At 47.4% G+C, this 23,779-nt stretch overlaps 2 protein-coding genes across 2 annotated transcripts; both read right to left on the bottom strand.

Moving 5' to 3' along the window:
• Positions 1 to 4,611: 4,611 nt before the first annotated feature.
• On the bottom strand, positions 4,612 to 23,121 carry LOC139395734 (epithelial membrane protein 2). The gene is made up of 5 exons (XM_071143081.1): positions 23,038 to 23,121; positions 14,069 to 14,167; positions 12,807 to 12,915; positions 9,390 to 9,530; positions 4,612 to 4,948 (listed from the first exon to the last, which is right to left on the bottom strand). The coding sequence occupies exons 2-5, from the start codon at positions 14,144 to 14,146 to the stop codon at positions 4,779 to 4,781; spliced, it is 498 nt and encodes a 165-aa protein (XP_070999182.1). The 5' UTR covers positions 14,147 to 14,167; positions 23,038 to 23,121; the 3' UTR covers positions 4,612 to 4,778.
• On the bottom strand, positions 9,677 to 10,678 carry LOC139395735 (keratin-associated protein 12-2-like; the record flags this gene model as incomplete). The annotated part of the gene is made up of 4 exons (XM_071143082.1): positions 9,677 to 9,780; positions 10,019 to 10,134; positions 10,229 to 10,310; positions 10,519 to 10,678. Coding segments are annotated over 4 exons (462 nt in total), but the record flags the coding sequence as incomplete, so codon positions are not given.
• Positions 23,122 to 23,779: the final 658 nt, after the last annotated feature.

The following is a 23,779-nucleotide window of genomic DNA, read 5'->3' as shown; positions in this document are numbered from 1 at the left end:
TGAATAGAGACTCTCCAGGACTGTGGAGTTACCAGACCCTTTGAATAGAGACCATCTCTCTCCAGGACTGTGTAGTTACCAGACCCTTTGAATAGAGACCATCTCTCTCCAGGACTGTGGAGTTACCAGACCCTTTGAATAGAGACCATCTCTCTCCAGGACTGTGGAGATACCAGACCCTTTGAATAGAGACCATCTCTCTCCAGTACTGTGGAGATACCAGACCCTTTGAATAGAGACCATCTCTCTCCAGGACTGTGTAGTTACCAGACCCTTTGAATAGAGACTCTCCAGGACTGTGGAGATACCAGACCCTTTGAATAGAGACCATCTCTCTCCAGGACTGTGGAGTTACCAGACCCTTTGAATAGAGACCATCTCTCTCCAGGACTGTGGAGTTACCAGACCCTTTGAATAGAGACTCTCCAGGACTGTGGAGTTACCAGACCCTTTGTATAGAGACCATCTCTCTCCAGGACTGTGGAGTTACCAGATCCTTTGAATAGAGACCATCTCTCTCCAGGACTGTGGAGTTACCAGACCCTTTGAATAGAGACAATCTCTCTCCAGGACTGTGGAGATACCAGACCCTTTGAATAGAGACCATCTCTCTCCAGGACTGTGGAGTTACCAGACCCTTTGAATAGAGACCATCTCTCTCCAGGACTGTGGAGTTACCAGACCCTTTGAATAGAGACCATCTCTCTCCAGGACTGTGGAGTTACCAGACCCTTTGAATAGAGACCATCTCTCTCCAGGACTGTGGAGTTACCAGACCCTTTGAATAGAGACCATCTCTCTCCAGGACTGTGGAGTTACCAGACCATTTGAATAGAGACCATCTCTCTCCAGGACTGTGGAGTTACCAGACCCTTTGAATAGAGACCATCTCTCTCCAGGACTGTGGAGTTACCAGACCATTTGATTAGAGACCATCTCTCTCCAGGACTGTGGAGTTACCAGACCCTTTGAATAGAGACCATCTCTCTCCAGGACTGTGGAGTTACCAGACCATTTGAATAGAGACCATCTCTCTCCAGGACTGTAGAGTTACCAGATCCTTTGAATAGAGACCATCTCTCTCCAGGACTGTGGAGTTACCAGACCCTTTGAATAGAGACCATCTCTCTCCAGGACTGTGGAGATACCAGACCCTTTGAATAGAGACCATCTCTCTCCAGGACTGTGGAGTTACCAGACCATTTGAATAGAGACCATCTCTCTCCAGGACTGTGGAGTTACCAGACCCTTTGAATAGAGACCATCTCTCTCCAGGACTGTGGAGTTACCAGACCATTTGAATAGAGACCATCTCTCTCCAGGACTGTGGAGATACCAGACCCTTTGAATAGAGACCATCTCTCTCCAGTACTGTGGAGTTACCAGATCCTTTGTAGTAGTAGAGTATCTACACCTGTATTATTTTTTTAAACGTCTCTCTGTTCTGATCTAGGATCAGGTGTCCCCCTGGACATTTTCATATTATTCATCATGATTGGAATAAGCCAAACTGATCCTAGATCAGCCACCCCTACCCTAAGACGCTTTATGAAAACAGGCACTGAGCTGTGGTTCACCAGCAGGTGGCGCCAGATCCCCAGAAACACCACAGTCTCTTTCAAGTCAAAATCGACTAGCACTTTCATCCCTAGGCTTTTGTGTCCCGAGTCTACACCCTTTTCCACAAGTGTGCACTTGCACACTTCGCATAAGATTGCTTTATGCATTGGCTGGGAATTTCCAACATTTTTGTTGAATCCATGCGAGAAAGTGTACACTTGGGGATTAATGGTGGAGAATGGGGGGACGCAGACATTGACCTATACAGTTACCAGGACCAGTGATCACTGGGGACAGGACGTCACTTCAATATAAAATACATTTAACAACGCCCATGATGAGCCCAGGGAGGGCTCTGTCTCTATGGAAACAACAAAGCCAAGCAGAAGCTGCCGTTGGGGTAGAATAGAATGCTATAGAATCTAATCTAATAGAATCAAATAGAATGCTATAGAATCTAATCTAAATGAATGCTATAGAATCTAATCTAATAGAATCAAATTGAATGCTATAGAATCTAATCTAAATGAATGCTATAGAATCTAATCTAATAGAATCAAATAGAATGCTATAGAATCTAATCTAAATGAATGCTATAGAATCTAATCTAATAGAATCAAATTGAATGCTATAGAATCTAATCTAAATGAATGCTATAGAATCTAATCTAATAGAATCAAATTGAATGCTATAGAATCTAATCAAATAGAATGCTATAGAATCGAATCAAATAGAATGCTATAGAATCTAATCTAAACGAATGCTATAGAATCAAATAGAATGCTATAGAATCTAATCTAAACTAATGCTATAAAATGCTATAGAATCCAAAAGAATGCAGGGAGGGCTCTGTCTCTATGGAAACAGCAATTACAGACTGATGTAATGTAGACCCTGTTATAACAGACTGTGTCTATGAGACGTCCCCACTATAGACCCCTGTTATAACAGACTGTCTATGGGACGTCTCTACTATAGACCCCTGTTATAACAGACTGTGTCTATGGGACCCACTATAGACCCCTGTTATAACAGACTGTCTATGGGACCCACTATAGACCCCTGTTATAACAGACTGTGTCTATGGGACCCACTATAGACCCCTGTTATAACAGACTGTGTCTATGGGACCCACTATAGACCCCTGTTATAACAGACTGTGTCTATGGGACCCACTATAGACCCCTGTTATAACAGACTGTGTCTATGGGACCCACTATAGACCCCTGTTATAACAGACTGTGTCTATGGGACCCACTACAGACCCCTGTTATAACAGACTGTGTCTATGGGACGTCTCCACTATAGACCCCTGTTATAACAGACTGTGTCTATGGGACGTCTGACCCCTGTTATAACAGACTGTGTCTATGGGACCCACTATAGACCCTGTAATAACAGACTGTGTCTATGGGACCCACTATAGACCCCTGTTATAACAGACTGTGTCTATGGGACCCACTATAGACCCTGTTATAACAGACTGTGTCTATGGGACCCACTATAGACCCCTGTTATAACAGACTGTGTCTATGGGACCCAAAATAGACCCCTGTTATAACAGACTGTGTCTATGGGACGCCCCCACTATAGACCCCTGTTATAACAGACTGTGTCTATGGGACGTCTCCACTATAGACCCCTGTTATAACAGACTGTCTATGGGACCCACTATAGTGGTTGTATTGTATCAGTGAAGACTCAGACCCCTGTTATAACAGACTGTCTATGGGACCCACTATAGTGGTTGTATTGTATCAGTGAAGACTCAGACCCCTGTTATAACAGACTGTCTATGGGACCCACTATAGTGGTTGTATTGTATCAGTGAAGACTCAGACTCCGTGTTCTAGTGGGTCCCATTCTGTTTTTATTCCAGTTAGATAGTGGATCATCCTTATCCCCCTATTCTTTAATGTCCTCGATATTAACCTCAGCATCTTTCATCAGACAGACTGACAGGGAGGCAGACGGACAGGCCGGCAGGGAGGCAGACGGACAGGCCGGCAGGGAGGGAGGCAGACGGACAGATGGGGAGGGAGGGAGGCAGACAGACAGATGGACAGGCCAGCAGGGAGGGAGGCAGACAGACAGATGGACAGACCAGCAGGGAGGGAGGCAGACAGACAGATGGACAGGCCAGCAGGGAGGGAGGCAGACGGACAGATGGGGAGGGAGGGAGGCAGACAGACAGATGGACAGGCCAGCAGGGAGGGAGGCAGACAGACAGATGGACAGGCCAGCAGGGAGGGAGGCAGACAGACAGATGGACAGGCCAGCAGGGAGGGAGGCAGACGGACAGATGGGGAGGGAGGGAGGCAGACAGACAGATGGACAGGCCAGCAGGGAGGGAGGCAGACAGACAGGGAGGTTAGGCAGACGGACAGATGCGGAGGGAGGGAGGCAGACAGACAGATGGACAGGCCAGCAGGGAGGGAGGCAGACGGACAGATGGGGAGGGAGGGAGGCAGACAGACAGATGGACAGGCCAGCAGGGAGGGAGGCAGACAGACAGATGGACAGGCCAGCAGGGAGGGAGGCAGACAGACAGGGAGGTTAGGCAGACGGACAGATGCGGAGGGAGGGAGGCAGACAGACAGATGGACAGGCCAGCAGGGAGGGAGGCAGACGGACAGATGGGGAGGGAGGGAGGCAGACAGACAGATGGACAGGCCAGCAGGGAGGGAGGCAGACAGACAGATGGACAGGCCAGCAGGGAGGGAGGCAGACAGACAGATGGACAGGCCAGCAGGGAGGGAGGCAGACGGACAGATGGGGAGGGAGGGAGGCAGACAGATAGATGGACAGGCCAGCAGGGAGGCAGACAGATGGGCCGACAGACAATCCTACATATTCCACTTTCTACACTAGGTTTACTCTAGTAGAACTATACACAGTGTTGTCCTGCTCAGTCTTAACCATCGTTCATCATGTAATTCAACTATACACCATTTATTGGTCCATTGTTTATTCAAATTTACAGCATTGACGTCACCATGGAAACTCCATGCCCAAACTCCATCCCACCCCCCCACCCAAAAAACAGGCTGATATGTCACAGTCTCATTCCAACCACACAGTGTGGAGAAAACGTCTTTTAAAACAGCCACTCTTAACAACAACATGTTTAGAGTTACCTTTTTAGCTAATAGACTTAGTTTACACACTTCCTCTGTTCAATTATAACGTGTTTTGTGTCTTGTAGAGATACGAGTGTTTTATTTGCGTTTCCTCAACACCAGATACATGAGTCCACTGAAGACAGTCATGGGGAAACTAATCCAGGCCAGGACGTAGGATGAACCGTATCCTCCCTTCCTTAGAGACTCCTCCGTAAAACTCTCCCTCTGCGCCGTGTAGATGGACGCTCCGATCATCACACACAGGCCTGGGGGAGGAGGAGGGGGGGGGGGGTTAGGAACTAGGATAGGAAGGATACAGGAACACAGGCCTGGAGGAGGAGGAGGGGGGTTAGGAACTAGGATAGGAAGGGGGTAGGATACAGAACCCCTCCAACTGACAGGACGTTTAAAACAGGAACACAGGCTTCCTTTACAGCGGCTTCACAAATTATTCATACCCCTTGACTTATTCCACATTTTGTTGTGTTACAGCCTGAATTCAAACTTTATTTTTTATTTTTATCTCAAACATCTACACACAATACCCCATAATGACATCACAATACCCCATAATGACATCACAATACCCCATAATGACATCACAATACTCCATAATGACAAAGTGAAAATGTGTTTTTAGACATATATTGAAGATGAAATACAGAAATCTCATTTACATAAGAATTCATACCTGAGTCAATACATGTTAGAATCAACTTTGGCATTGATTATGGCTGCGAGTCTTTCTGGGTACGTCTCTAAGAGCTGCGAGTCTTTCTGGGTACGTCTCTAAGAGCTGCGTGTCTTTCTGGGTACGTCTCTAAGAGCTGCGAGTCTTTCTGGGTACGTCTCTAAGAGCTGCGAGTCTTTCTGGGTACGTCTCTAAGAGCTGCGAGTCTTTCTGGGTACGTCTCTAAGAGCTGCGAGTCTCTCTGGGTACGTCTCTAAGAGCTGCGAGTCTTTCTGGGTACGTCTCTAAGAGCTGCGAGTCTTTCTGGGTACGTCTCTAAGAGCTGCGAGTCTTTCTGGGTACGTCTCTAAGAGCTGCGAGTCTTTCTGGGTCAGTCTAAGAGCTGCGAGTCTTTCTGGGTACGTCTCTAAGAGCTGCGAGTCTTTCTGGGTACGTCTCTAAGAGCTGTGAGTCTTTCTGGGTCAGTCTCTAAGAGCTGTGAGTCTTTCTGGGTCAGTCTCTAAGAGCTGCGAGTCTTTCTGGGTACGTCTCTTAAGAGCTGCGAGTCTTTCTGGGTACGTCTCTAAGAGCTGCGAGTCTTTCTGGGTCAGTCTCTAAGAGCTGTGAGTCTTTATGGGTCAGTCTCTAAGAGCTGTGAGTCTTTCTGGGTCAGTCTCTAAGAGCTTTGCACACCTGCATTTTACAATACTTACACATTCTTTTAAAAATGATTCAAGCTTCTGTCAAATTGGTTGTTGATCATTGCTACACAGCCATTTTCCAAGTCTTGGCATAGGTTTTCAAGCCAAAACTCTAACTAGGTCACTCAGGAACATTCAATGTCTTGTTGGTAAACAACTCCAGTGTAGATTTGTCCTTGGTGTTTTTAGGTTATTGTCCTGCTGAAAGGTGAATTCATCTCCCAGTGTCAGACTGAACCAGGTTTTCCCTCTAGGATTTTGTCTGAGCTGAGCTCTATTCTTTTTATTTTTATCCTAATAAACTCCCTAGTCCTTGTAGATGACAAGCATACCCATAACATGATGTAGCCACCGCCATGCTTGAAAATAAAAGAGTGGTGTGTTGGATTTGCCGCAAACATAACATTTTGTATTGAGGAAGTAAAGTTCCTTCTTTCGACTCTGTCATTTAGTTTAGTATTGTGGAGTAACTACAATGTTGTTGATCCATCCTCAGTTTTCTCCTATCACAGCCATTCAATTCTGTAACTGTTTTAAAGTCACCTTTGGCCTCACGCTGAAATCAATGAGCGGTTTCCTTCCTCTCCGGCAACCGAGTTAGAAAGGACGCCTGTATCATTGTAGTGACTGTGTGTATTGACACACCATCCAAAGTGTAATTAATAACTTCACCGTGCTCAAAGACTCTTTGTTTATTTACCATCTACCAATAGGTAGGTTGCCTAGTGGTTAGAGTGTAGAGGAGGTAGGTTGCCTAGTGGTTAGAGTGTAGAGGAGGTAGGTGGCCTAGTGGTTAGAGTGTAGAGGAGGTAGGTGGCCTAGTGGTTAGAGTGTAGAGGAGGTAGGTTGCCTAGTGGTTAGAGTGTAGAGGAGGTAGGTTGCCTAGTGGTTAGAGTGTAGAGGAGGTAGGTTGCCTAGTGGTTAGAGTGTAGAGGAGGTAGGTTGCCTAGTGGTTAGAGTGTAGAGGAGGTAGGTTGTCTAGTGGTTAGAGTGTAGAGGAGGTAGGTAGCCTAGTGGTTAGAGTGTAGAGGAGGTAGGTTGCCTAGTGGTTAGAGTGTAGAGGAGGTAGGTTGCCTAGTGGTTAGAGTGTAGAGGAGGTAGGTTGCCTAGTGGTTAGAGTGTAGAGGAGGTAGGTTGCCTAGTGGTTAGAGTGTAGAGGAGGTAGGTTGCCTAGCGGTTAGAGTGTAGAGGAGGTAGGTTGTCTAGTGGTTAGAGTGTAGAGGAGGTAGGTGGCCTAGTGGTTAGAGTGTAGAGGAGGTAGGTGGCCTAGTGGTTAGAGTGTAGAGGAGGTAGGTGGCCTAGTGGTTAGAGTGTAGAGGAGGTAGGTGGCCTAGTGGTTAGAGTGTAGAGGTGGCAGGTAGCCTAGTGGTTAGAGTGTAGAGGAGGTAGGTTGCCTAGTGGTTAGAGTGTAGAGGAGGTAGGTTGCCTAGTGGTTAGAGTGTAGGGGCGGCAGGTAGCCTAGTGGTTAGAGTGTAGAGGAGGTAGATGGCCTAGTGGTTAGAGTGTAGAGGAGGTAGGTGGCCTAGTGGTTAGAGTGTGGAGGAGGCAGGTAGCCTAGTGGTTAGAGTGTAGAGGAGGCAGGTAGCCTAGTGGTTAGAGTGTAGAGGAGGTAGGTTGCCTAGTGGTTAGAGTGTAGAGGAGGTAGGTGGCCTAGTGGTTAGAGTGTAGAGGAGGTAGGTGGCCTAGTGGTTAGAGTGTAGAGGAGGTAGGTGGCCTAGTGGTTAGAGTGTAGAGGTGGCAGGTAGCCTAGTGGTTAGAGTGTAGAGGAGGTAGATGGCCTAGTGGTTAGAGTGTAGAGGAGGTAGGTGGCCTAGTGGTTAGAGTGTGGAGGAGGCAGGTAGCCTAGTGGTTAGAGTGTAGAGGAGGCAGGTAGCCTAGTGGTTAGAGTGTAGAGGAGGTAGGTTGCCTAGTGGTTAGAGTGTAGGGGCGGCAGGTAGCCTAGTGGTTAGAGTGTAGAGGAGGTAGATGGCCTAGTGGTTAGAGTGTAGAGGAGGTAGGTGGCCTAGTGGTTAGAGTGTAGAGGAGGTAGGTGGCCTAGTGGTTAGAGTGTAGAGGAGGTAGGTGGCCTAGTGGTTAGAGTGTAGAGGTGGCAGGTAGCCTAGTGGTTAGAGTGTAGAGGAGGTAGATGGCCTAGTGGTTAGAGTGTAGAGGAGGTAGGTGGCCTAGTGGTTAGAGTGTGGAGGAGGCAGGTAGCCTAGTGGTTAGAGTGTAGAGGAGGCAGGTAGCCTAGTGGTTAGAGTGTAGAGGAGGCAGGTAGCCTAGTGGTTAGAGTGTAGGGGCGGCAGGTAGCCTAGTGGTTAGAGTGTAGAGGAGGTAGGTGGCCTAGTGGTTAGAGTGTAGAGGAGGTAGGTGGCCTAGTGGTTAGAGTGTAGAGGAGGTAGGTGGCCTAGTGGTTAGAGTGTAGAGGAGGCAGGTAGCCTAGTGGTTAGAGTGTAGAGGAGGTAGGTGGCCTAGTGGTTAGAGTGTAGAGGAGGCAGGTAGCCTAGTGGTTAGAGTGTAGAGGAGGTAGGTGGCCTAGTGGTTAGAGTGTAGAGGAGGTAGGTGGCCTAGTGGTTAGAGTGTAGAGGAGGCAGGTAGCCTAGTGGTTAGAGTGTAGAGGAGGTAGCTTGCCTAGTGGTTAGAGTGTAGAGGAGGTAGGTGGCCTAGTGGTTAGAGTGTAGAGGAGGTAGGTGGCCTAGTGGTTAGAGTGTAGAGGAGGTAGGTAGCCTAGTGGTTAGAGTGTAGAGGAGGTAGGTAGCCTAGTGGTTAGAGTGTAGAGGCGGCAGGTAGCCTAGTGGTTTTTACCCCTGAACTTATTTAGGCGTTTCCATAACAATGGGATTGAAAACTTACTTTTAATAAGACATTTCAGCTTTTCATTTTTAATTAGTTTGTAAAAATAAAAATAAAAACATAATTCCACATTTACATTTGACATTTATTTAACCTTTTTATTTTATTTAACTAGGCAGTTAAGAACTAATTCTTATTTACAATGATGGCCTACAACGGCCAAACCCAGGACCATTATGGGGGATTGTGGGTAGGCCAGCGACACACCATTTTAAAATTCAGGCTGTAACACAACAACCTGTCTTTGATTGGTAGATTTAGTATTACCAGTATTGGTACTCACCAGCCAGTAGCTGTCTTTGATTGGTAGATTTAGTATTACCAGTATTGGTACTCACCAGCCAGTAGCTGTCTTTGATTGGTAGATTTAGTATTACCAGTATTGGTACTCACCAGCCAGTAGCTGTCTTTGATTGGTAGATTTAGTATTACCAGTATTGGTACTCACCAGCCAGTAGCTGTCTTTGATTGGTATATTTAGTATTACCAGTATTGGGTACTCACTAGCCATTAGCTGGATGATGGCTGTAAAGACAAATCTCTCTCCTTGTTTCAGTTTGAAGAGCTGAAGGATGAACACAAAGAAACCCACGCAGCAGAGAATTGTGGACAGGATCATAGTGGCCTGGACAGCCTGTAGATAGACTAGAGAGAGAGGAGTGTTATACAGACCGAGAGACACAGAGACAGAGCGACAGACCGACACAGACACAGAGACAGACCGACACAGACACAGAGACAGACCGACACAGAGACAGAGAGACAGACCGACACAGAGACAGACCGACACAGAGACACAGAGACAGACCGACACAGAGACAGACCGACAGAGAGACACAGAGACAGACCGACAGAGAGACACAGAGACAGACCGACAGAGAGACACAGAGACAGAAAGACAGACCGACAGAGAGACACAGAGACAGAAAGACAGACCGAAAGAGAGACACAGAGACAGACCGACAGAGAGACAGACCGACAGAGAGACAGACCGACACAGAGAGACAGACCGACAGAGAGACACAGAGACAGACCGACACAGAGAGACAGACCGACAGAGAGAGAGAGACAGACCGACAGAGAGACACAGAGACAGACCGACACAGAGACAGACCGACACAGAGACAGAGAGACACAGAGACAGAGAGACAGACCGACACAGAGACAGACCGACACAGAGACACAGAGACAGACCGACACAGAGACAGACCGACACAGAGACAGACCGACACAGAGACAGACCGACACAGAGACAGAGAGACACAGAGACAGAGAGACAGACCGACACAGAGACAGACCGACACAGAGACACAGAGACAGACCGACACAGAGACAGACCGACACAGAGACAGACCGACAGAGAGACACAGAGACAGACCGACAGAGAGACACAGAGACAGACCGACAGAGAGACACAGAGACAGAAAGACAGACCGACAGAGAGACACAGAGACAGAAAGACAGACCGAAAGAGAGACAGAGACAGACAGACCGACAGAGAGACACAGAGACAGAAAGACAGACCGAAAGAGAGACAGAGACAGACAGACAGACCGACAGAGAGACAGAGAGACAGACCGACACAGAGAGACAGACCGACAGAGAGACACAGAGACAGACCGACACAGAGAGACACAGAGACAGACCGACACAGAGAGACAGACCGACACAGAGAGACAGACCGACAGAGAGACACAGAGACAGACCGACACAGAGAGACACAGAGACAGACCGACACAGAGACAGACCGACACAGAGAGACAGACAGACCGACAGAGAGACAGACTGACAGAGAGACAGACTGACAGAGAGACAGACCGACAGAGAGACAGAGAGACACAGAGACAGAGAGACACAGAGACAGACAGACAGAGAGACACAGAGACAGACCGACAGAGAGACAGACCGACACAGAGACAGAGAGACAGACCGACAGAGAGACAGAGAGACACAGAAACAGAGAGACACAGAGACAGACAGACAGACCGACACAGAGAGACAGACCGACACAGAGAGACAGACAGAGACACAGAGACAGACCGACAGACCGACAGAGAGACAGAGAGACAGAGAGACACAGACCGACAGAGAGACAGACCGACAGAGAGACAGAGAGACACAGAAACAGAGAGACACAGAGACAGACAGACAGAGAGACAGAGAGACAGACCGACACAGAGAGACAGACCGACACAGAGACAGAGAGACACAGAGACAGACCGACAGAGAGACAGACCGACAGAGAGACAGACCGACACAGACCGACACAGAGACAGAGAGACACAGAAACAGAGAGACACAGAGACAGACAGACAGAGAGACAGACCGACACAGAGACAGAGAGACACAGAGACAGACCGACACAGAGACAGAGAGACACAGAGACAGACCGACACAGAGACAGACCGACAGACCGACACAGAGAGACAGACCGACAGAGAGACACAGAGAGACAGACCGACACAGAGACAGACCGACACAGAGACAGACCGACACAGAGACACAGAGAGACACAGAGACACAGAGAGACACAGAGACAGACCGACACAGAGACAGAGAGACACAGAGACAGACCGACACAGAGACAGAGAGACACAGAGACAGACCGACACAGAGACAGAGAGACACAGAGACAGACCGACAGAGAGACAGACTGACAGAGAGACAGACTGACAGAGAGACAGACCGACAGAGAGACAGAGAGACACAGAGACAGAGAGACACAGAGACAGACAGACAGAGAGACACAGAGACAGACCGACAGAGAGACAGACCGACACAGAGACAGAGAGACAGACCGACAGAGAGACAGAGAGACACAGAAACAGAGAGACACAGAGACAGACAGACAGACAGAGACAGAGAGACAGACCGACACAGAGAGACAGACAGAGACACAGAGACAGACCGACAGACCGACAGAGAGACAGAGAGACACAGACCGACAGAGAGACAGACCGACAGAGAGACAGAGAGACACAGAAACAGAGAGACACAGAGACAGACAGACAGAGAGACAGAGAGACAGACCGACACAGAGAGACAGACCGACACAGAGACAGAGAGACACAGAGACAGACCGACAGAGAGACAGACCGACAGAGAGACAGACCGACACAGACCGACACAGAGACACAGAGAGACACAGAAACAGAGAGACACAGAGACAGACAGACAGAGAGACAGACCGACACAGAGACAGAGAGACACAGAGACAGACCGACACAGAGACAGAGAGACACAGAGACAGACCGACACAGAGACAGACCGACACAGAGACAGACCGACAGACCGACACAGAGAGACAGACCGACAGAGAGACACAGAGAGACAGACCGACACAGAGACAGACCGACACAGAGACAGACCGACACAGAGACACAGAGAGACACAGAGACACAGAGAGACACAGAGACAGACCGACACAGAGACAGAGAGACACAGAGACAGACCGACACAGAGACAGAGAGACACAGAGACAGACCGACACAGAGACACAGAGACAGACCGACAGACCGACACAGAGAGACAGACCGACACAGAGACAGAGAGACACAGAGACAGACCGACAGAGAGACAGACCGACAGAGAGACAGAGAGACACAGAGACAGACCGACAGAGAGACAGACCGACAGAGAGACAGAGAGACACAGAGACAGAGAGACAGAGACACAGACAGACACCGACAGACAGACAGACACCGACAGACAGACAGACACCGACAGACAGACAGACACCGACAGACCGACAGACAGACAGACACCGACAGACACCGACAGACCGACAGACCGAGACAGACACCGACCGACAGACAGACACCGACAGACAGACAGACAGACAGAGAGACAGAGAGATACAAGGAGAGAGGTCTACAAACAGACACACACATCCTTCGTGATAAGGCCTGGTTGCTAGGTTACCTGCGTCAGTGGAAGCGCCGTTCTTGACAGGGAGACATGTTACGTTACAGGAGTACCACAGGTCAGTGTAAATCACGTTGCCTCCTGGAGCAGACGCCACCCACCATGCCTAGACGGAGAGAGGATGTAGCTATAAAATACAGCACCAGTCAACAGTTTGGACACACCTACTCATTCCAGGGTTTTTTCCTTTATTTTTTAAAACTACTTTCTACATTGTAGAATAATAGTGAAGACATCAGATCACACCCTTTGCCTTGATGACAGCTTTGTACACTCTTGGCATTCTCTCAACCAGCTTCATGAGGTAGTCACCAGGAATGCATTTCAATTAACAGGTGTGCCTTGGAAAAAAAAATAACATTTTAACTTCTTAATGCGTTTAAGCCAATCAGTTGGGTTGTGACAAGGTTTGGGGGGGGGGGGGTTATACAGAAGATAGCCCTATTTGGTAAAAGACCGAGTCCATATTATGGCAAGAACAGGTCAAATAAGCAAAGAGAAAGGATTAGAATAAATCTCACAAGACGCTGTGGAATGTACACTGCCTTCGGAAGGTATTCAGACCCATTGAATTGTTCCACATTTTGTTACGTTTACAGCCTTGTTCTAAAATGGATTAACCTCACTAGGGTAGGGGGCAGCATTCGGAATTTAAAAGTCGCTATTTCTGACTTTTGTGAGCTCTCTCCTTGGCTGGAAAATGTCTGTATGGGTTGGATTTACAACAAGTTTATATTTAACAACAAGTGTATCTTTAAAATGGTGCAAAATACTTGTATGTTTGAGGAATTTTAATTATGGGATTATCTGTTGTTTTGAATTTAGCGGCCTGCACTTTCACTGGCTGTTGTCGAGGTGGGACGATACCGTACCACTTGTACCAGGGAGAGGCTTTTTTACCTCAAATATTTCTGTTGTTCATTTTTAATACATTTGGTATTGTGATGTCATTACGGGGTATTGTGATGTCATTATGGGGTATTGTGATGTCATTATGGGGTATTGTGATGTCATTATGGGGTATTGTGATGTCATTATGGGGTATTGTGATGTCATTATGGGGTATTGTGATGTCATTATGAGGTATTGTGATGTCATTATGGGGTATTGTGATGTCATTATGGGGTATTGTGTGGAGATTGATGAGAGAGGGTTCAATCCATTTTAGAATAAGGCTGTAACGTAACAATGTGCAGGGAAAAAAAAGAGTCAGAATGTTTAAGTGACGTTTGGACAAAGGTCTGGGTTTGGTACTGTACATTGTTGATGGTGCTGATGAAGAGGAGGATGACTGAGATGACGTGGAAGAGGAGGATGAAGGTTAAAATCACCAACATGTCTGTCTGTTACACGGGAACCTAGAGAGAGAGAGAGAGAGAGAGAGGAGAGAGAGAGAGGGATAGAGAGAGAGAGAGGGATAGAGAGAGAGAGAGAGACAGAGAGACAGAGAGAGACAGACAGAGAGAGAGAGAGAGACAGAGAGACAGAGAGAGACAGAGAGAGAGAGAAAGAGGGATAGAGAGAGAGAGAGGGATAGAGAGAGAGGGAGAGAGAGAGAGAGAGACTATATAGTTCACAATAATCGAGCAGGAAACTCCTTGTGTGAACTACAACAGGATACATTCCTGTAGACGGGTCTGTTGTGAACTACAACAGGATACATTCCTGTGCTGCGATAGACGGGTCTGTTGTGAACTAGACGGGTCTGTTGTGAACTACAACAGGATACATTCCTGTGCTGTGGTAGACGGGTCTGTTGTGAACTACAACAGGATACATTCCTGTGCTGCGGTAGACGGGTCTGTTGTGAACTAGACGGGTCTGTTGTGAACTACAACAGGATACATTCCTGTGCTGCGATAGACGGGTCTGTTGTGAACTAGACGGGTCTGTTGTGAACTAGACGGGTCTGTTGTGAACTAGACGGGTCTGTTGTGAACTAGACGGGTCTGTTGTGAACTAGACGGGTCTGTTGTGAACTAGACGGGTCTGTTGTGAACTAGACGGGTCTGTTGTGAACTAGACGGGTCTGTTGTGAACTAGACGGGTCTGTTGTGAACTAGACGGGTCTGTTGTGAACTACAACAGGATACATTCCTGTGCTGCGGTAGACGGGTCTGTTGTGAACTAGACGGGTCTGTTGTGAACTAGACGGGTCTGTTGTGAACTAGACGGGTCTGTTGTGAACTAGACGGGTCTGTTGTGAACTAGACGGGTCTGTTGTGAACTACAACAGGATACATTCCTGTGCTGCGGTAGACGGGTCTGTTGTGAACGCTGTCCAGTACCACGCAAGATTAATAACCTCAGCGGATGGATTTCTCATTCAGCACTAATCCTAATCCTAAAAGGAAACTAAATCCCAAATACAGCTAAAGCTTTCCTTTCTGTGTCACATTTGAGACAATCAACAGATGAGTAATGATGACTGAGGAGCCAATCAACAGATCATTAATGATGACTGAGGAGCTAATCAGATCATTAAGGATGACTAAGGAGCCAATCAACAGATGAGTAATGATGACTGAGGAGCCAATCAACAGATGAGTAATGATGACTGAGGAGCCAATCAACAGATGAGTAATGATGACTGAGGAGCCAATCAACAGATGAGTAATGATGACTGAGGAGCCAATCAACAGATGAGTAATGATGACTGAGGAGCCAATCAACAGATGAGTAATGATGACTGAGGAGCCAATCAACAGATGAGTAATGATGACTGAGGAGCCAATCAACAGATGAGTAATGGTTTTCTCCGGGTTCATCTCTCTGTGGGTGATGGCTTTGTTATGGAAGGATTGGGAATATTGGGGAAGATGCCAGAGCTGTTAGAGTTAAAGAATAACCAATTGGAATATCTCTCTCTCTCCTACTCTAACTCAGTAGTTGGCATCAAAGCCATCAAATCAAATCATCCTAATAGACGATGTTAGATGTAGGGCCCCGACCCAGTTCCCTCTTTTAGTGGAAAATGCTGACTTGGATTTCACTTTTAATGTAATTTCTTCTCTTTTTTTTATATAACACAGTCCTTAGATCTCCCTCTCTCGCTCACACACACACACACACACACACACACACACACACACACACACACACACACACACACACACACACACACTCCGCTGAAACAGACTTCAGCCATGGAACAAATGATGGAAGCGTGAGGAGAGAGCTTCCAACACCACTAAGCTCCTTCCATCTTCCACGTGTAGAACTGTTGAGTCTTCTGTTTGAAGCTTTCGTTACCTCCTCCTCCGGGTCTTCTTCACCTCCTCCTCCTGGTCTTCTTCACCTCCTCCTCCTCCTCCTGGTCTTCACCACCTCCTCCTCCTGGTCTTCACCACCTCCTCCTCCGGGTCTTCTTCACCACCTCCTCCTCCTGGTCTTCTTCACCTCCTCCTCCTCCTCCTGGTCTTCACCACCTCCTCCTCCTCCTCCTGGTCTTCACCACCTCCTCCTCCTGGTCTTCTTCACCTCCTCCTCCTCCTCCTCCTCCTGGTCTTCTTCACCTCCTCCTCCTCCTCCTCCTCCGGGTCTTCTTCACCTCCTCCGGGTCTTCACCACCTCCTCCTCCTCCTCCTGGTCTTCACCACCTCCTCCTCCTCCTCCGGGTCTTCTTCACCTCCTCCGGGTCTTCACCACCTCCTCCTCTTCCTCCTGGTCTTCACCACCTCCTCCTCCTCCGGGTCTTCTTCACCTCCTCCTCCTGGTCTTCTTCACCTCTTGTTTAGCAGTAAAAACAACCATGACCCTTGTTTAGCAGTAAAACCAACCATGACCCTTGTTTAGCAGTAAAAAAACACGACCCTTGTTTAGCAGTAAAAAAACATGATCCATGTTTAGCAGTAAAACCATGACCCTTGTTTAGCAGTAAAAACACGACCCTTGTTTAGCAGTAAAAACACGACCCTTGTTTAGCAGTAAAAACACGACCCTTGTTTAGCAGTAAAAACACGACCCTTGTTTAGCAGTAAAAACACGACCCTTGTTTAGCAGTAAAAACACGACCCTTGTTTAGCAGTAAAAACACGACCCTTGTTTAGCAGTAAAACCACGACCCTTGTTTAGCAGTAAAACCACGACCCTTGTTTAGCAGTAAAAACACGACCCTTGTTCAGCAGTAAAAGTTGTATTCCTTCATGGGTTATTTGATTTAGCTGCCTTTTATTTTGGTTCAGACATAAATAACGTGAATCCGGTGTGTTTAGAGCCAACCTTTAGAAAGCCATACCAGCATATGTTATTCAGCTGAGACACAGACCCTGCAGGACACACACACACACACACACACACTGTCCTGCTGGGTTCAAAGGCTTCCCTCTGACTCTGGAATTCCAAAATGACTACCGGGGGGGGGGGGGGGGGGGGGGGGACGTTCAACCGTCCTTAGTGGTGTGTGTGTGTGTGTGTGTGTGTACACACACATTCCTGGGGGGACATGGCCATGAGAAATGACTACCACGTATATCAACGAATTGGCGCGGGCACTAGAACAGTCTGCAGCACCCGGCCTCACCCTACTAGAATCTGATGTCAAATGTCTACTGTTTGCTGATGATCTGGTCCTTCTGTCCCCAACCAAGGAGGGCCTACAGCAGCACCTAGATCTTCTGCACAGATTCTGTCAGACCTGGGCCCTGATAGTAAATCTCAGTAAGACAAAAATAATGGTGTTCCAAAAAAGGTCCAGTCACCAGGACCACAAATACAAATTCCACCTAGACACTGTTGCCCTAGAGCACACAAAAAACTATACATACCTTGGCCTAAACATCAGCGCCACAGGTAACTTCCACAAAGCTGTGAACGATCTGAGAGACAAGGCAAGAAGGGCATTCTATGCCATCAAAAGGAACATAAATTTCAACATACCAATTAGGATCTGGCTAAAAATACTTGAATCAGTCATAGAGCCCATTGCCCCATTACCATCTACTGTATCTTGCCTATGCTGCTCTGTACCATCACTCATTCATATATCCTTATGTACATATTCTTTATCCCCTCACACTGTGTACAAGACAGTAGTTTTGGAATTGTTAGTTAGATTACTTGTTATTACTGCATTGTCGGAACTAGAAGCACAAGCATTTCGCTACACTCGCATTAACATCTGCTAACCATGTGTATGTGACAAATAAAATTTGATTTGATTTTGATTTGATTTGATTTTGTGAGGTCTGGGGTCCGCTCACCAACCAAGAATTCACAAAATGGGACAAACACCAACTTTGCAAAAACATCCATGTATAACACAACACACCAAATAACGCAGGGCAGAATTATGCCGATACCCACTAATTATCAACATCCAGAAAAGAGACGTTAAATTCTACAACCACCTAAAAGGAAGTGATTCACAAACCTTCCATAACAAAGCCATCACCTACAGAGAGATGAACCTGGAGAAGAGTCCCTTAAGCAAGCTGGTCCTGGGGCTCTGTTCACAAACACAAACAGACCCTACAGAGCCCCAGGACAGCAGCACAATTAGACCCAACCAAATCATGAGAAAACAAAAAGATAATTACTTGACACATTAGAAAGAATTAACAAAAAAAACAGAGCAAACTAGAATGCGATTTGGCCCTAAACAGAGAGTACACAGTGGCAGAATAGCTGACAGTATCAGAGCTAGTGGAAGTGTATTCTGCTTCCTGTCACTAGTATCCAGCTTCATGTTTTATAGCACTGGTAATGTTATAGCCATATGCTGCTACTGCTGCCAGTGTGTGTGTGTGTGTGTTTTCCTCTCTGCAGTAGTAGCAGCTTTCATGGTTCATTCAATATCAGCTGGGACAGACACACACACACAGTAACAAGAGAAGCAACCACAAAAGGCTCAGCCAAACTCATTGACGACAGATGAGTGACCAAATGTGCTCTTAAAATCCTCAGTGGGATACGCTTCCCCCTAATAGTTTAACGGTCGAGACAGGTTTCCCCAACCAGGGTTCAGACCCCCCCCCCCCGTTCCCAACCAGGAGACCAGGGTTCAGACCCCCCCCCCCCCCAAACCAGGGTTCAGATCCCCCCCTCGTTCCCAATCAGGAGACCAGGGTTCAGACCCCCCCCCCAATCAGGAGACCAGGGTTCAGACCCCCCCCCCCCAATCAAGAGACCAGGGTTCAGATCCCCCCCCCCCCCCGTTCCCAACCAAGAGACCAGGGTTCAGACCCCCCCCCCCCCGTTCCCAATCAGGAGACCGGGGTTCAGATCCCCCCCCCCCCTGTTCCCAATCAGGAGACCAGGGTTCAGACCCCTCCCCCCCCCACCTAATCAGGAGACCAGGGATCCCCCTGTGACACGTACCCACACACTGCTAACTAACATTCTGAAGGTCAATATAGATTATTAATACAGTTAATAATAATACAATTAATATATAATATTTACAGACAACAAAAGACATACAGCATTCAGACTACAACTCTAGTACTTTACCACACACACACACACACACAAACACACACACTACACACACACTACACACACAGACACAGACACACACACACTACACACACACTACACACACACTACACACACACTACACACACACTACACACACACACACACACACACACGATAGTGCAGCCATTTCCCTGACCCAGTGTTGCTACATGAGGTCCATTCATCAAATCACATTGTATTGGTCACAAACACATGGTTAGCAGATGCTAATGCGAGTGTAGCAAAATGCTATATTCATCCACCCATTCATCCATCCATCCATTCATCCACCCATCCATCCATTCATCCATTCATCCACCCATCCATCCATTCATCCATCCATCCACCCATCCATCCATTCATCCATCCACCCATCCACCCATCCAATCATTCACTCAAGTTTCACAACTACAGCTTACAAAAGAGTAGAAATGTTTTCTCTCTCTCTCTCCCTCTCCGTCTCTCCGTCTCTCTCCGTCTCTCTCTCCCTCTCCGTCTCTTCGTCTCTCCGTCTCTCTCTCTCCGTCTCTCCCTCCCTCCGTCTCTCTCCCTCCCTCGCCGTGTCTCTCTCCGTGTCTCTCTCTCTCTCTCCGTCTCTCTCTCTCCGTCTCTCTCTCTCTCTCTCTCTCTCTCTCTCCGTCTCTCTCTCTCTCTCTCTCTCCCCGTCTCTCTCTCTCTCTCTCTCTCTCTCTCCGTCTCTCTCTCTCTCCGTCTCTCTCCGTCTCTCTCTCTCTGTCTCTCTCCGTCTCTCTCTCTCTCTCTCTGTCTCTCTCTCTCTCTCCGTCTCTCTCTCCGTCTCTCTCCGTCTCTCTCTCTGTCTCTCTCTCTCTGTCTCTCTCCGTCTCTCTCTCTCTCCCTCCGTCTCTCTCTCTCTCTCCCTCCGTCTCTCTCTCTCTCCCTCCGTCTCTCTCTCTCTCCCTCCGTCTCTCTCTCTCTCCCTCCGTCTCTCTCTCTCTCCCTCCGTCTCTCTCTCTCTCCCTCCGTCTCTCTCTCTCTCCCTCCGTCTCTCTCTCTCTCCCTCCGTCTCTCTCTCTCTCCCTCCGTCTCTCTCTCCCTCCGTCTCTCTCTCTCCCTCCGTCTCTCTCTCTCTCCCTCCGTCTCTCTCTCTCCCTCCGTCTCTCTCTCTCTCCCTCCGTCTCTCTCTCTCTCCCTCCGTCTCTCTCTCTCTCCCTCCGTCTCTCTCTCTCTCCCTCCGTCTCTCTCTCTCTCCCTCCGTCTCTCTCTCTCTCCCTCCGTCTCTCTCTCTCTCTCCCTCCGTCTCTCTCTCTCTCCCTCCGTCTCTCTCTCTCTCCCTCCGTCTCTCTCTCTCTCCCTCCGTCTCTCTCTCTCTCCCCCTCCGTCTCTCTCTCTCTCCCCCTCCGTCTCTCTCTCTCTCCCTCCGTCTCTCTCTCTCTCCCTCCGTCTCTCTCTCTCTCCCTCCGTCTCTCTCTCTCTCCCTCCGTCTCTCTCTCTCTCCCTCCGTCTCTCTCTCTCTCCCTCCGTCTCTCTCTCTCTCCCTCCGTCTCTCTCTCTCTCTCCCTCCGTCTCTCTCTCAGTCTCTCTCTCTCAGTCTCTCTCTTTGTCTCTCTCAGTCTCTCTCTCTCAGTCTCTCTCTCTCAGTCTCTCTCTCTCAGTCTCTCTCTCTCAGTCTCTCTCTCTGGGGACTGACAACAGTAACAACATATGATGTCATCTCCCCCAGACAAAGGGGATTTAGAATGTTTACAAAATTTAGAATGTTCATAACGTTTAGAACACTGCAGATATATAAAATAGAATCCCAACAAGATCTCACAGTTTGACCAATTTTAACTTCAGATTCTGACGTTTATCCACGTTTCTCCAAATGTCAAAATTTCAAAGGGTTAAAGTTTATCCATTCATTCCAAATGGTTTAAGGTTTGGATAGGGTTCAAACGAAAACAACAAACAAACAAAAACGACTGGGATGGAACGTTCAGATCCAGACTCATGGAAATACAGGTTGTCAAGGCATTTCCCCGCCAACATCCTCAGGACATAGACGTCCAATGGAATGCATGGAGCTGAAATGATTCCTGCCGCGACAGATGGGCCTGGCTGGCAGTGTGTCTTCCAGACCGTGCAGCCCAAACCGGTCTCAACGTTCTGTCTCCGTTTCATTGCTGCTAATGAATTCAAAATGGCAGTGTGTCTTCCAGACCGTGCAGCCCAAACCGGTCTCAACGTTCTGTCTCCGTTTCATTGCTGCTAATGAATTTAAATGCGTTGTCTTTTACTGAAGCCTAAACGAAACAGTAACGCAACGTAATGTTATATACAGTAAATCCCCATGGGGCGCAGACGTACATGACTTGAATGACGCTCATTCCTGAAGTTCCTTTTGTTCAGACATTCCAGTACGACTCTTTGGCCACACGGGGGCGCCATTAGGAAGCGAAAAGCATGGTTAAGGTTAATCTGCCAACGGACGACCGTCTCTGAGCGCTCCTCCCACCAGGGCTATAAATCATCCGATTAAACCCAATGATGTATATAAAACTCTGGATTGATATTTGCTATGGTTTTGGCCATTGAGCAGTTTTGCAGCCACATGTCGGCCATATTGGAACTCCCCTTATCGGCCATATTGGAACTCCCCTTGTAGGAGCAGTACTCCGTAGGAAGGAATGGTATTCTTTAGTATTTCCATAAAAACGTTCCAAGGGCAAAATGTATTTAAAAAAAATGTGTGTTGTAGTGGGGACAGCAACATTAATACTCTCTAAAAAAAAATACTTTGAGGAAAATGTTTTTACATATTTGTTCATTTTTTATGCTTAGCTCAAACATACACATATATAAATAAATTAAATATGTATTAATATAATAAAACGTGTCAGAAACGAATGTAAACATTATTAAACGCATTTATATCGATTCCAGAATATTATTTACATTTGTGGAGGGAGAGGCAAGATGGAGGCTCAGTGGTTTCAATACAACGCCACCTGTCAAATATCCAGGCTTCATACACATCATTGATTAAAGTTAAACAGAGAGGGCTGCTGACTGCGTTTTCAGTTTTCCTCCAGACTGTTGGGGGGGGAAAGAAACGGCAAAAATGATCTCCAACCACAAAAAAAGGGTTATGAACAGTTTGTGCCCCACGGGAAACAGTTTGGAAACCACGGAGTTAGAGCACCCTGTTGTAGGAGAACTTTCCTGCAATGCGTTTTAAAACTTGTCGTGTATTTGAGGTTTTAAAAAAGGCTTCTGAAGTTTGTAATTTCTACTTTAAAAATGTCAGATTTGATTTTTCCTTACGATTTTTTAAAAAATTAACCCCTGAAAAAAAAAAGTTAATTCATTATAATCCACATTTCCTGTTGCCGCAGGATTATTTTCCTGCTGTAGGAAACTGGCTCCTCACACACACACACACACACACACACACACACTAGTTGACTCCGCACACAAATACAATATAAACCCACCAAACGGACAGGATTACAGAACACGAAGGAAACTACATCCTTTCGTTGCGCAGGGAGACAAACTCCTAGACAGACGACATTTCATTGGCAGGAACCAAAAGTTCAACTCAGTGGAAATTAAATTACTAACTTCAGTAAAAGTTACACACTCCTGCAACACCATCTAGTACACACATTATTTCAAACCTACCACGCCATAGAAAAAGGGCTAATCAATCATTTCCCCACTCAAACAGGAAAAGTTCAAGACAATTATCCGATTTAGTTTTTTAACAAAATGAACATCATTTATTATGAAGAGTTGTAACCTGTAATAAATGAAGTAGCGAGCTACTCACCAAATGAACTGTAGAACGGGGCAGCAGAGCTCAGACGTCGCGCTGGAGAGAGAGATGTAGTAGAAACGTGACCGTAGGTTGGCTTGGTCGTAGTATTAAGAGAAGTAGCGGTGCGCGACCCCGGCTACTGTGTCGTGTACGCGCCGGACTCTGTGGTTGGGTGTGGTCTGTAAATTCTGTCCTGTGTTGTCGGGAGGAGCACGGAGAGAGAGAGAGAACACAGAGTGTTCACAAACACAAACACACCCCACAGAGAGAGAACACAGAGTGTTCACAAACACAAACACACCCCACAGAGCCCCAGGACAGCAGCACAATTAGACCCAACCAAATCATGAGAAAACAAAAAGATAATTACTTGACACATTGAAAAGAATTAACAAAAAAACAGAGCAAACTAGAATGCTATTTGGCCCTAAACAGAGAGTACACAGTGGCAGAATACCTGACCACTGTGACTGACCCTAAACAGAGAGTACACAGTGGCAGAATACCTGACCACTGTGACTGACCCTAAACAGAGAGTACACAGTGGCAGAATACCTGACCACTGTGACTGACCCTAAACAGAGAGTACACAGTGGCAGAATACCTGACCACTGTGACTGACCCAAACTTAAGGAAAACTTTGACTATGTACAGACTCAGTGAGCATAGCCTTGCTATTGAGAAAGGCCGCCGTAGGCAGACATGGATCTCAGGAGAAGACAGGCTATGTGCAACACTGCCCACAAAATGAGGT

The sequence above is a fragment of the Oncorhynchus clarkii genome, unplaced genomic scaffold, assembly GCF_045791955.1.
Source record: "Oncorhynchus clarkii lewisi isolate Uvic-CL-2024 unplaced genomic scaffold, UVic_Ocla_1.0 unplaced_contig_14082_pilon_pilon, whole genome shotgun sequence".
Taxonomy (NCBI): Eukaryota; Metazoa; Chordata; class Actinopteri; order Salmoniformes; family Salmonidae; genus Oncorhynchus; species Oncorhynchus clarkii.
Note: the sequence above shows the minus strand (reverse complement) of the source record. Positions and strands in the feature narration are given on the sequence as shown.

Coding starts and splice junctions, on each gene's coding strand:
- LOC139395734 (XM_071143081.1), bottom strand. CDS start 14,146: ATGTTGGTGATTTTAACCTTCATCCTCCTCTTCCACGTCATCTCAGTC. Junction 9,531..12,806: donor CGGCGCTTCCACTGACGCAG/GTAACCTAGCAA, acceptor CTCTCTCTCTAG/TCTATCTACAGGCTGTCCAG. Junction 4,949..9,389: donor CATCATCCAGCTAATGGCTA/GTGAGTACCCAA, acceptor CTCCTCCCCCAG/GCCTGTGTGTGATGATCGGA.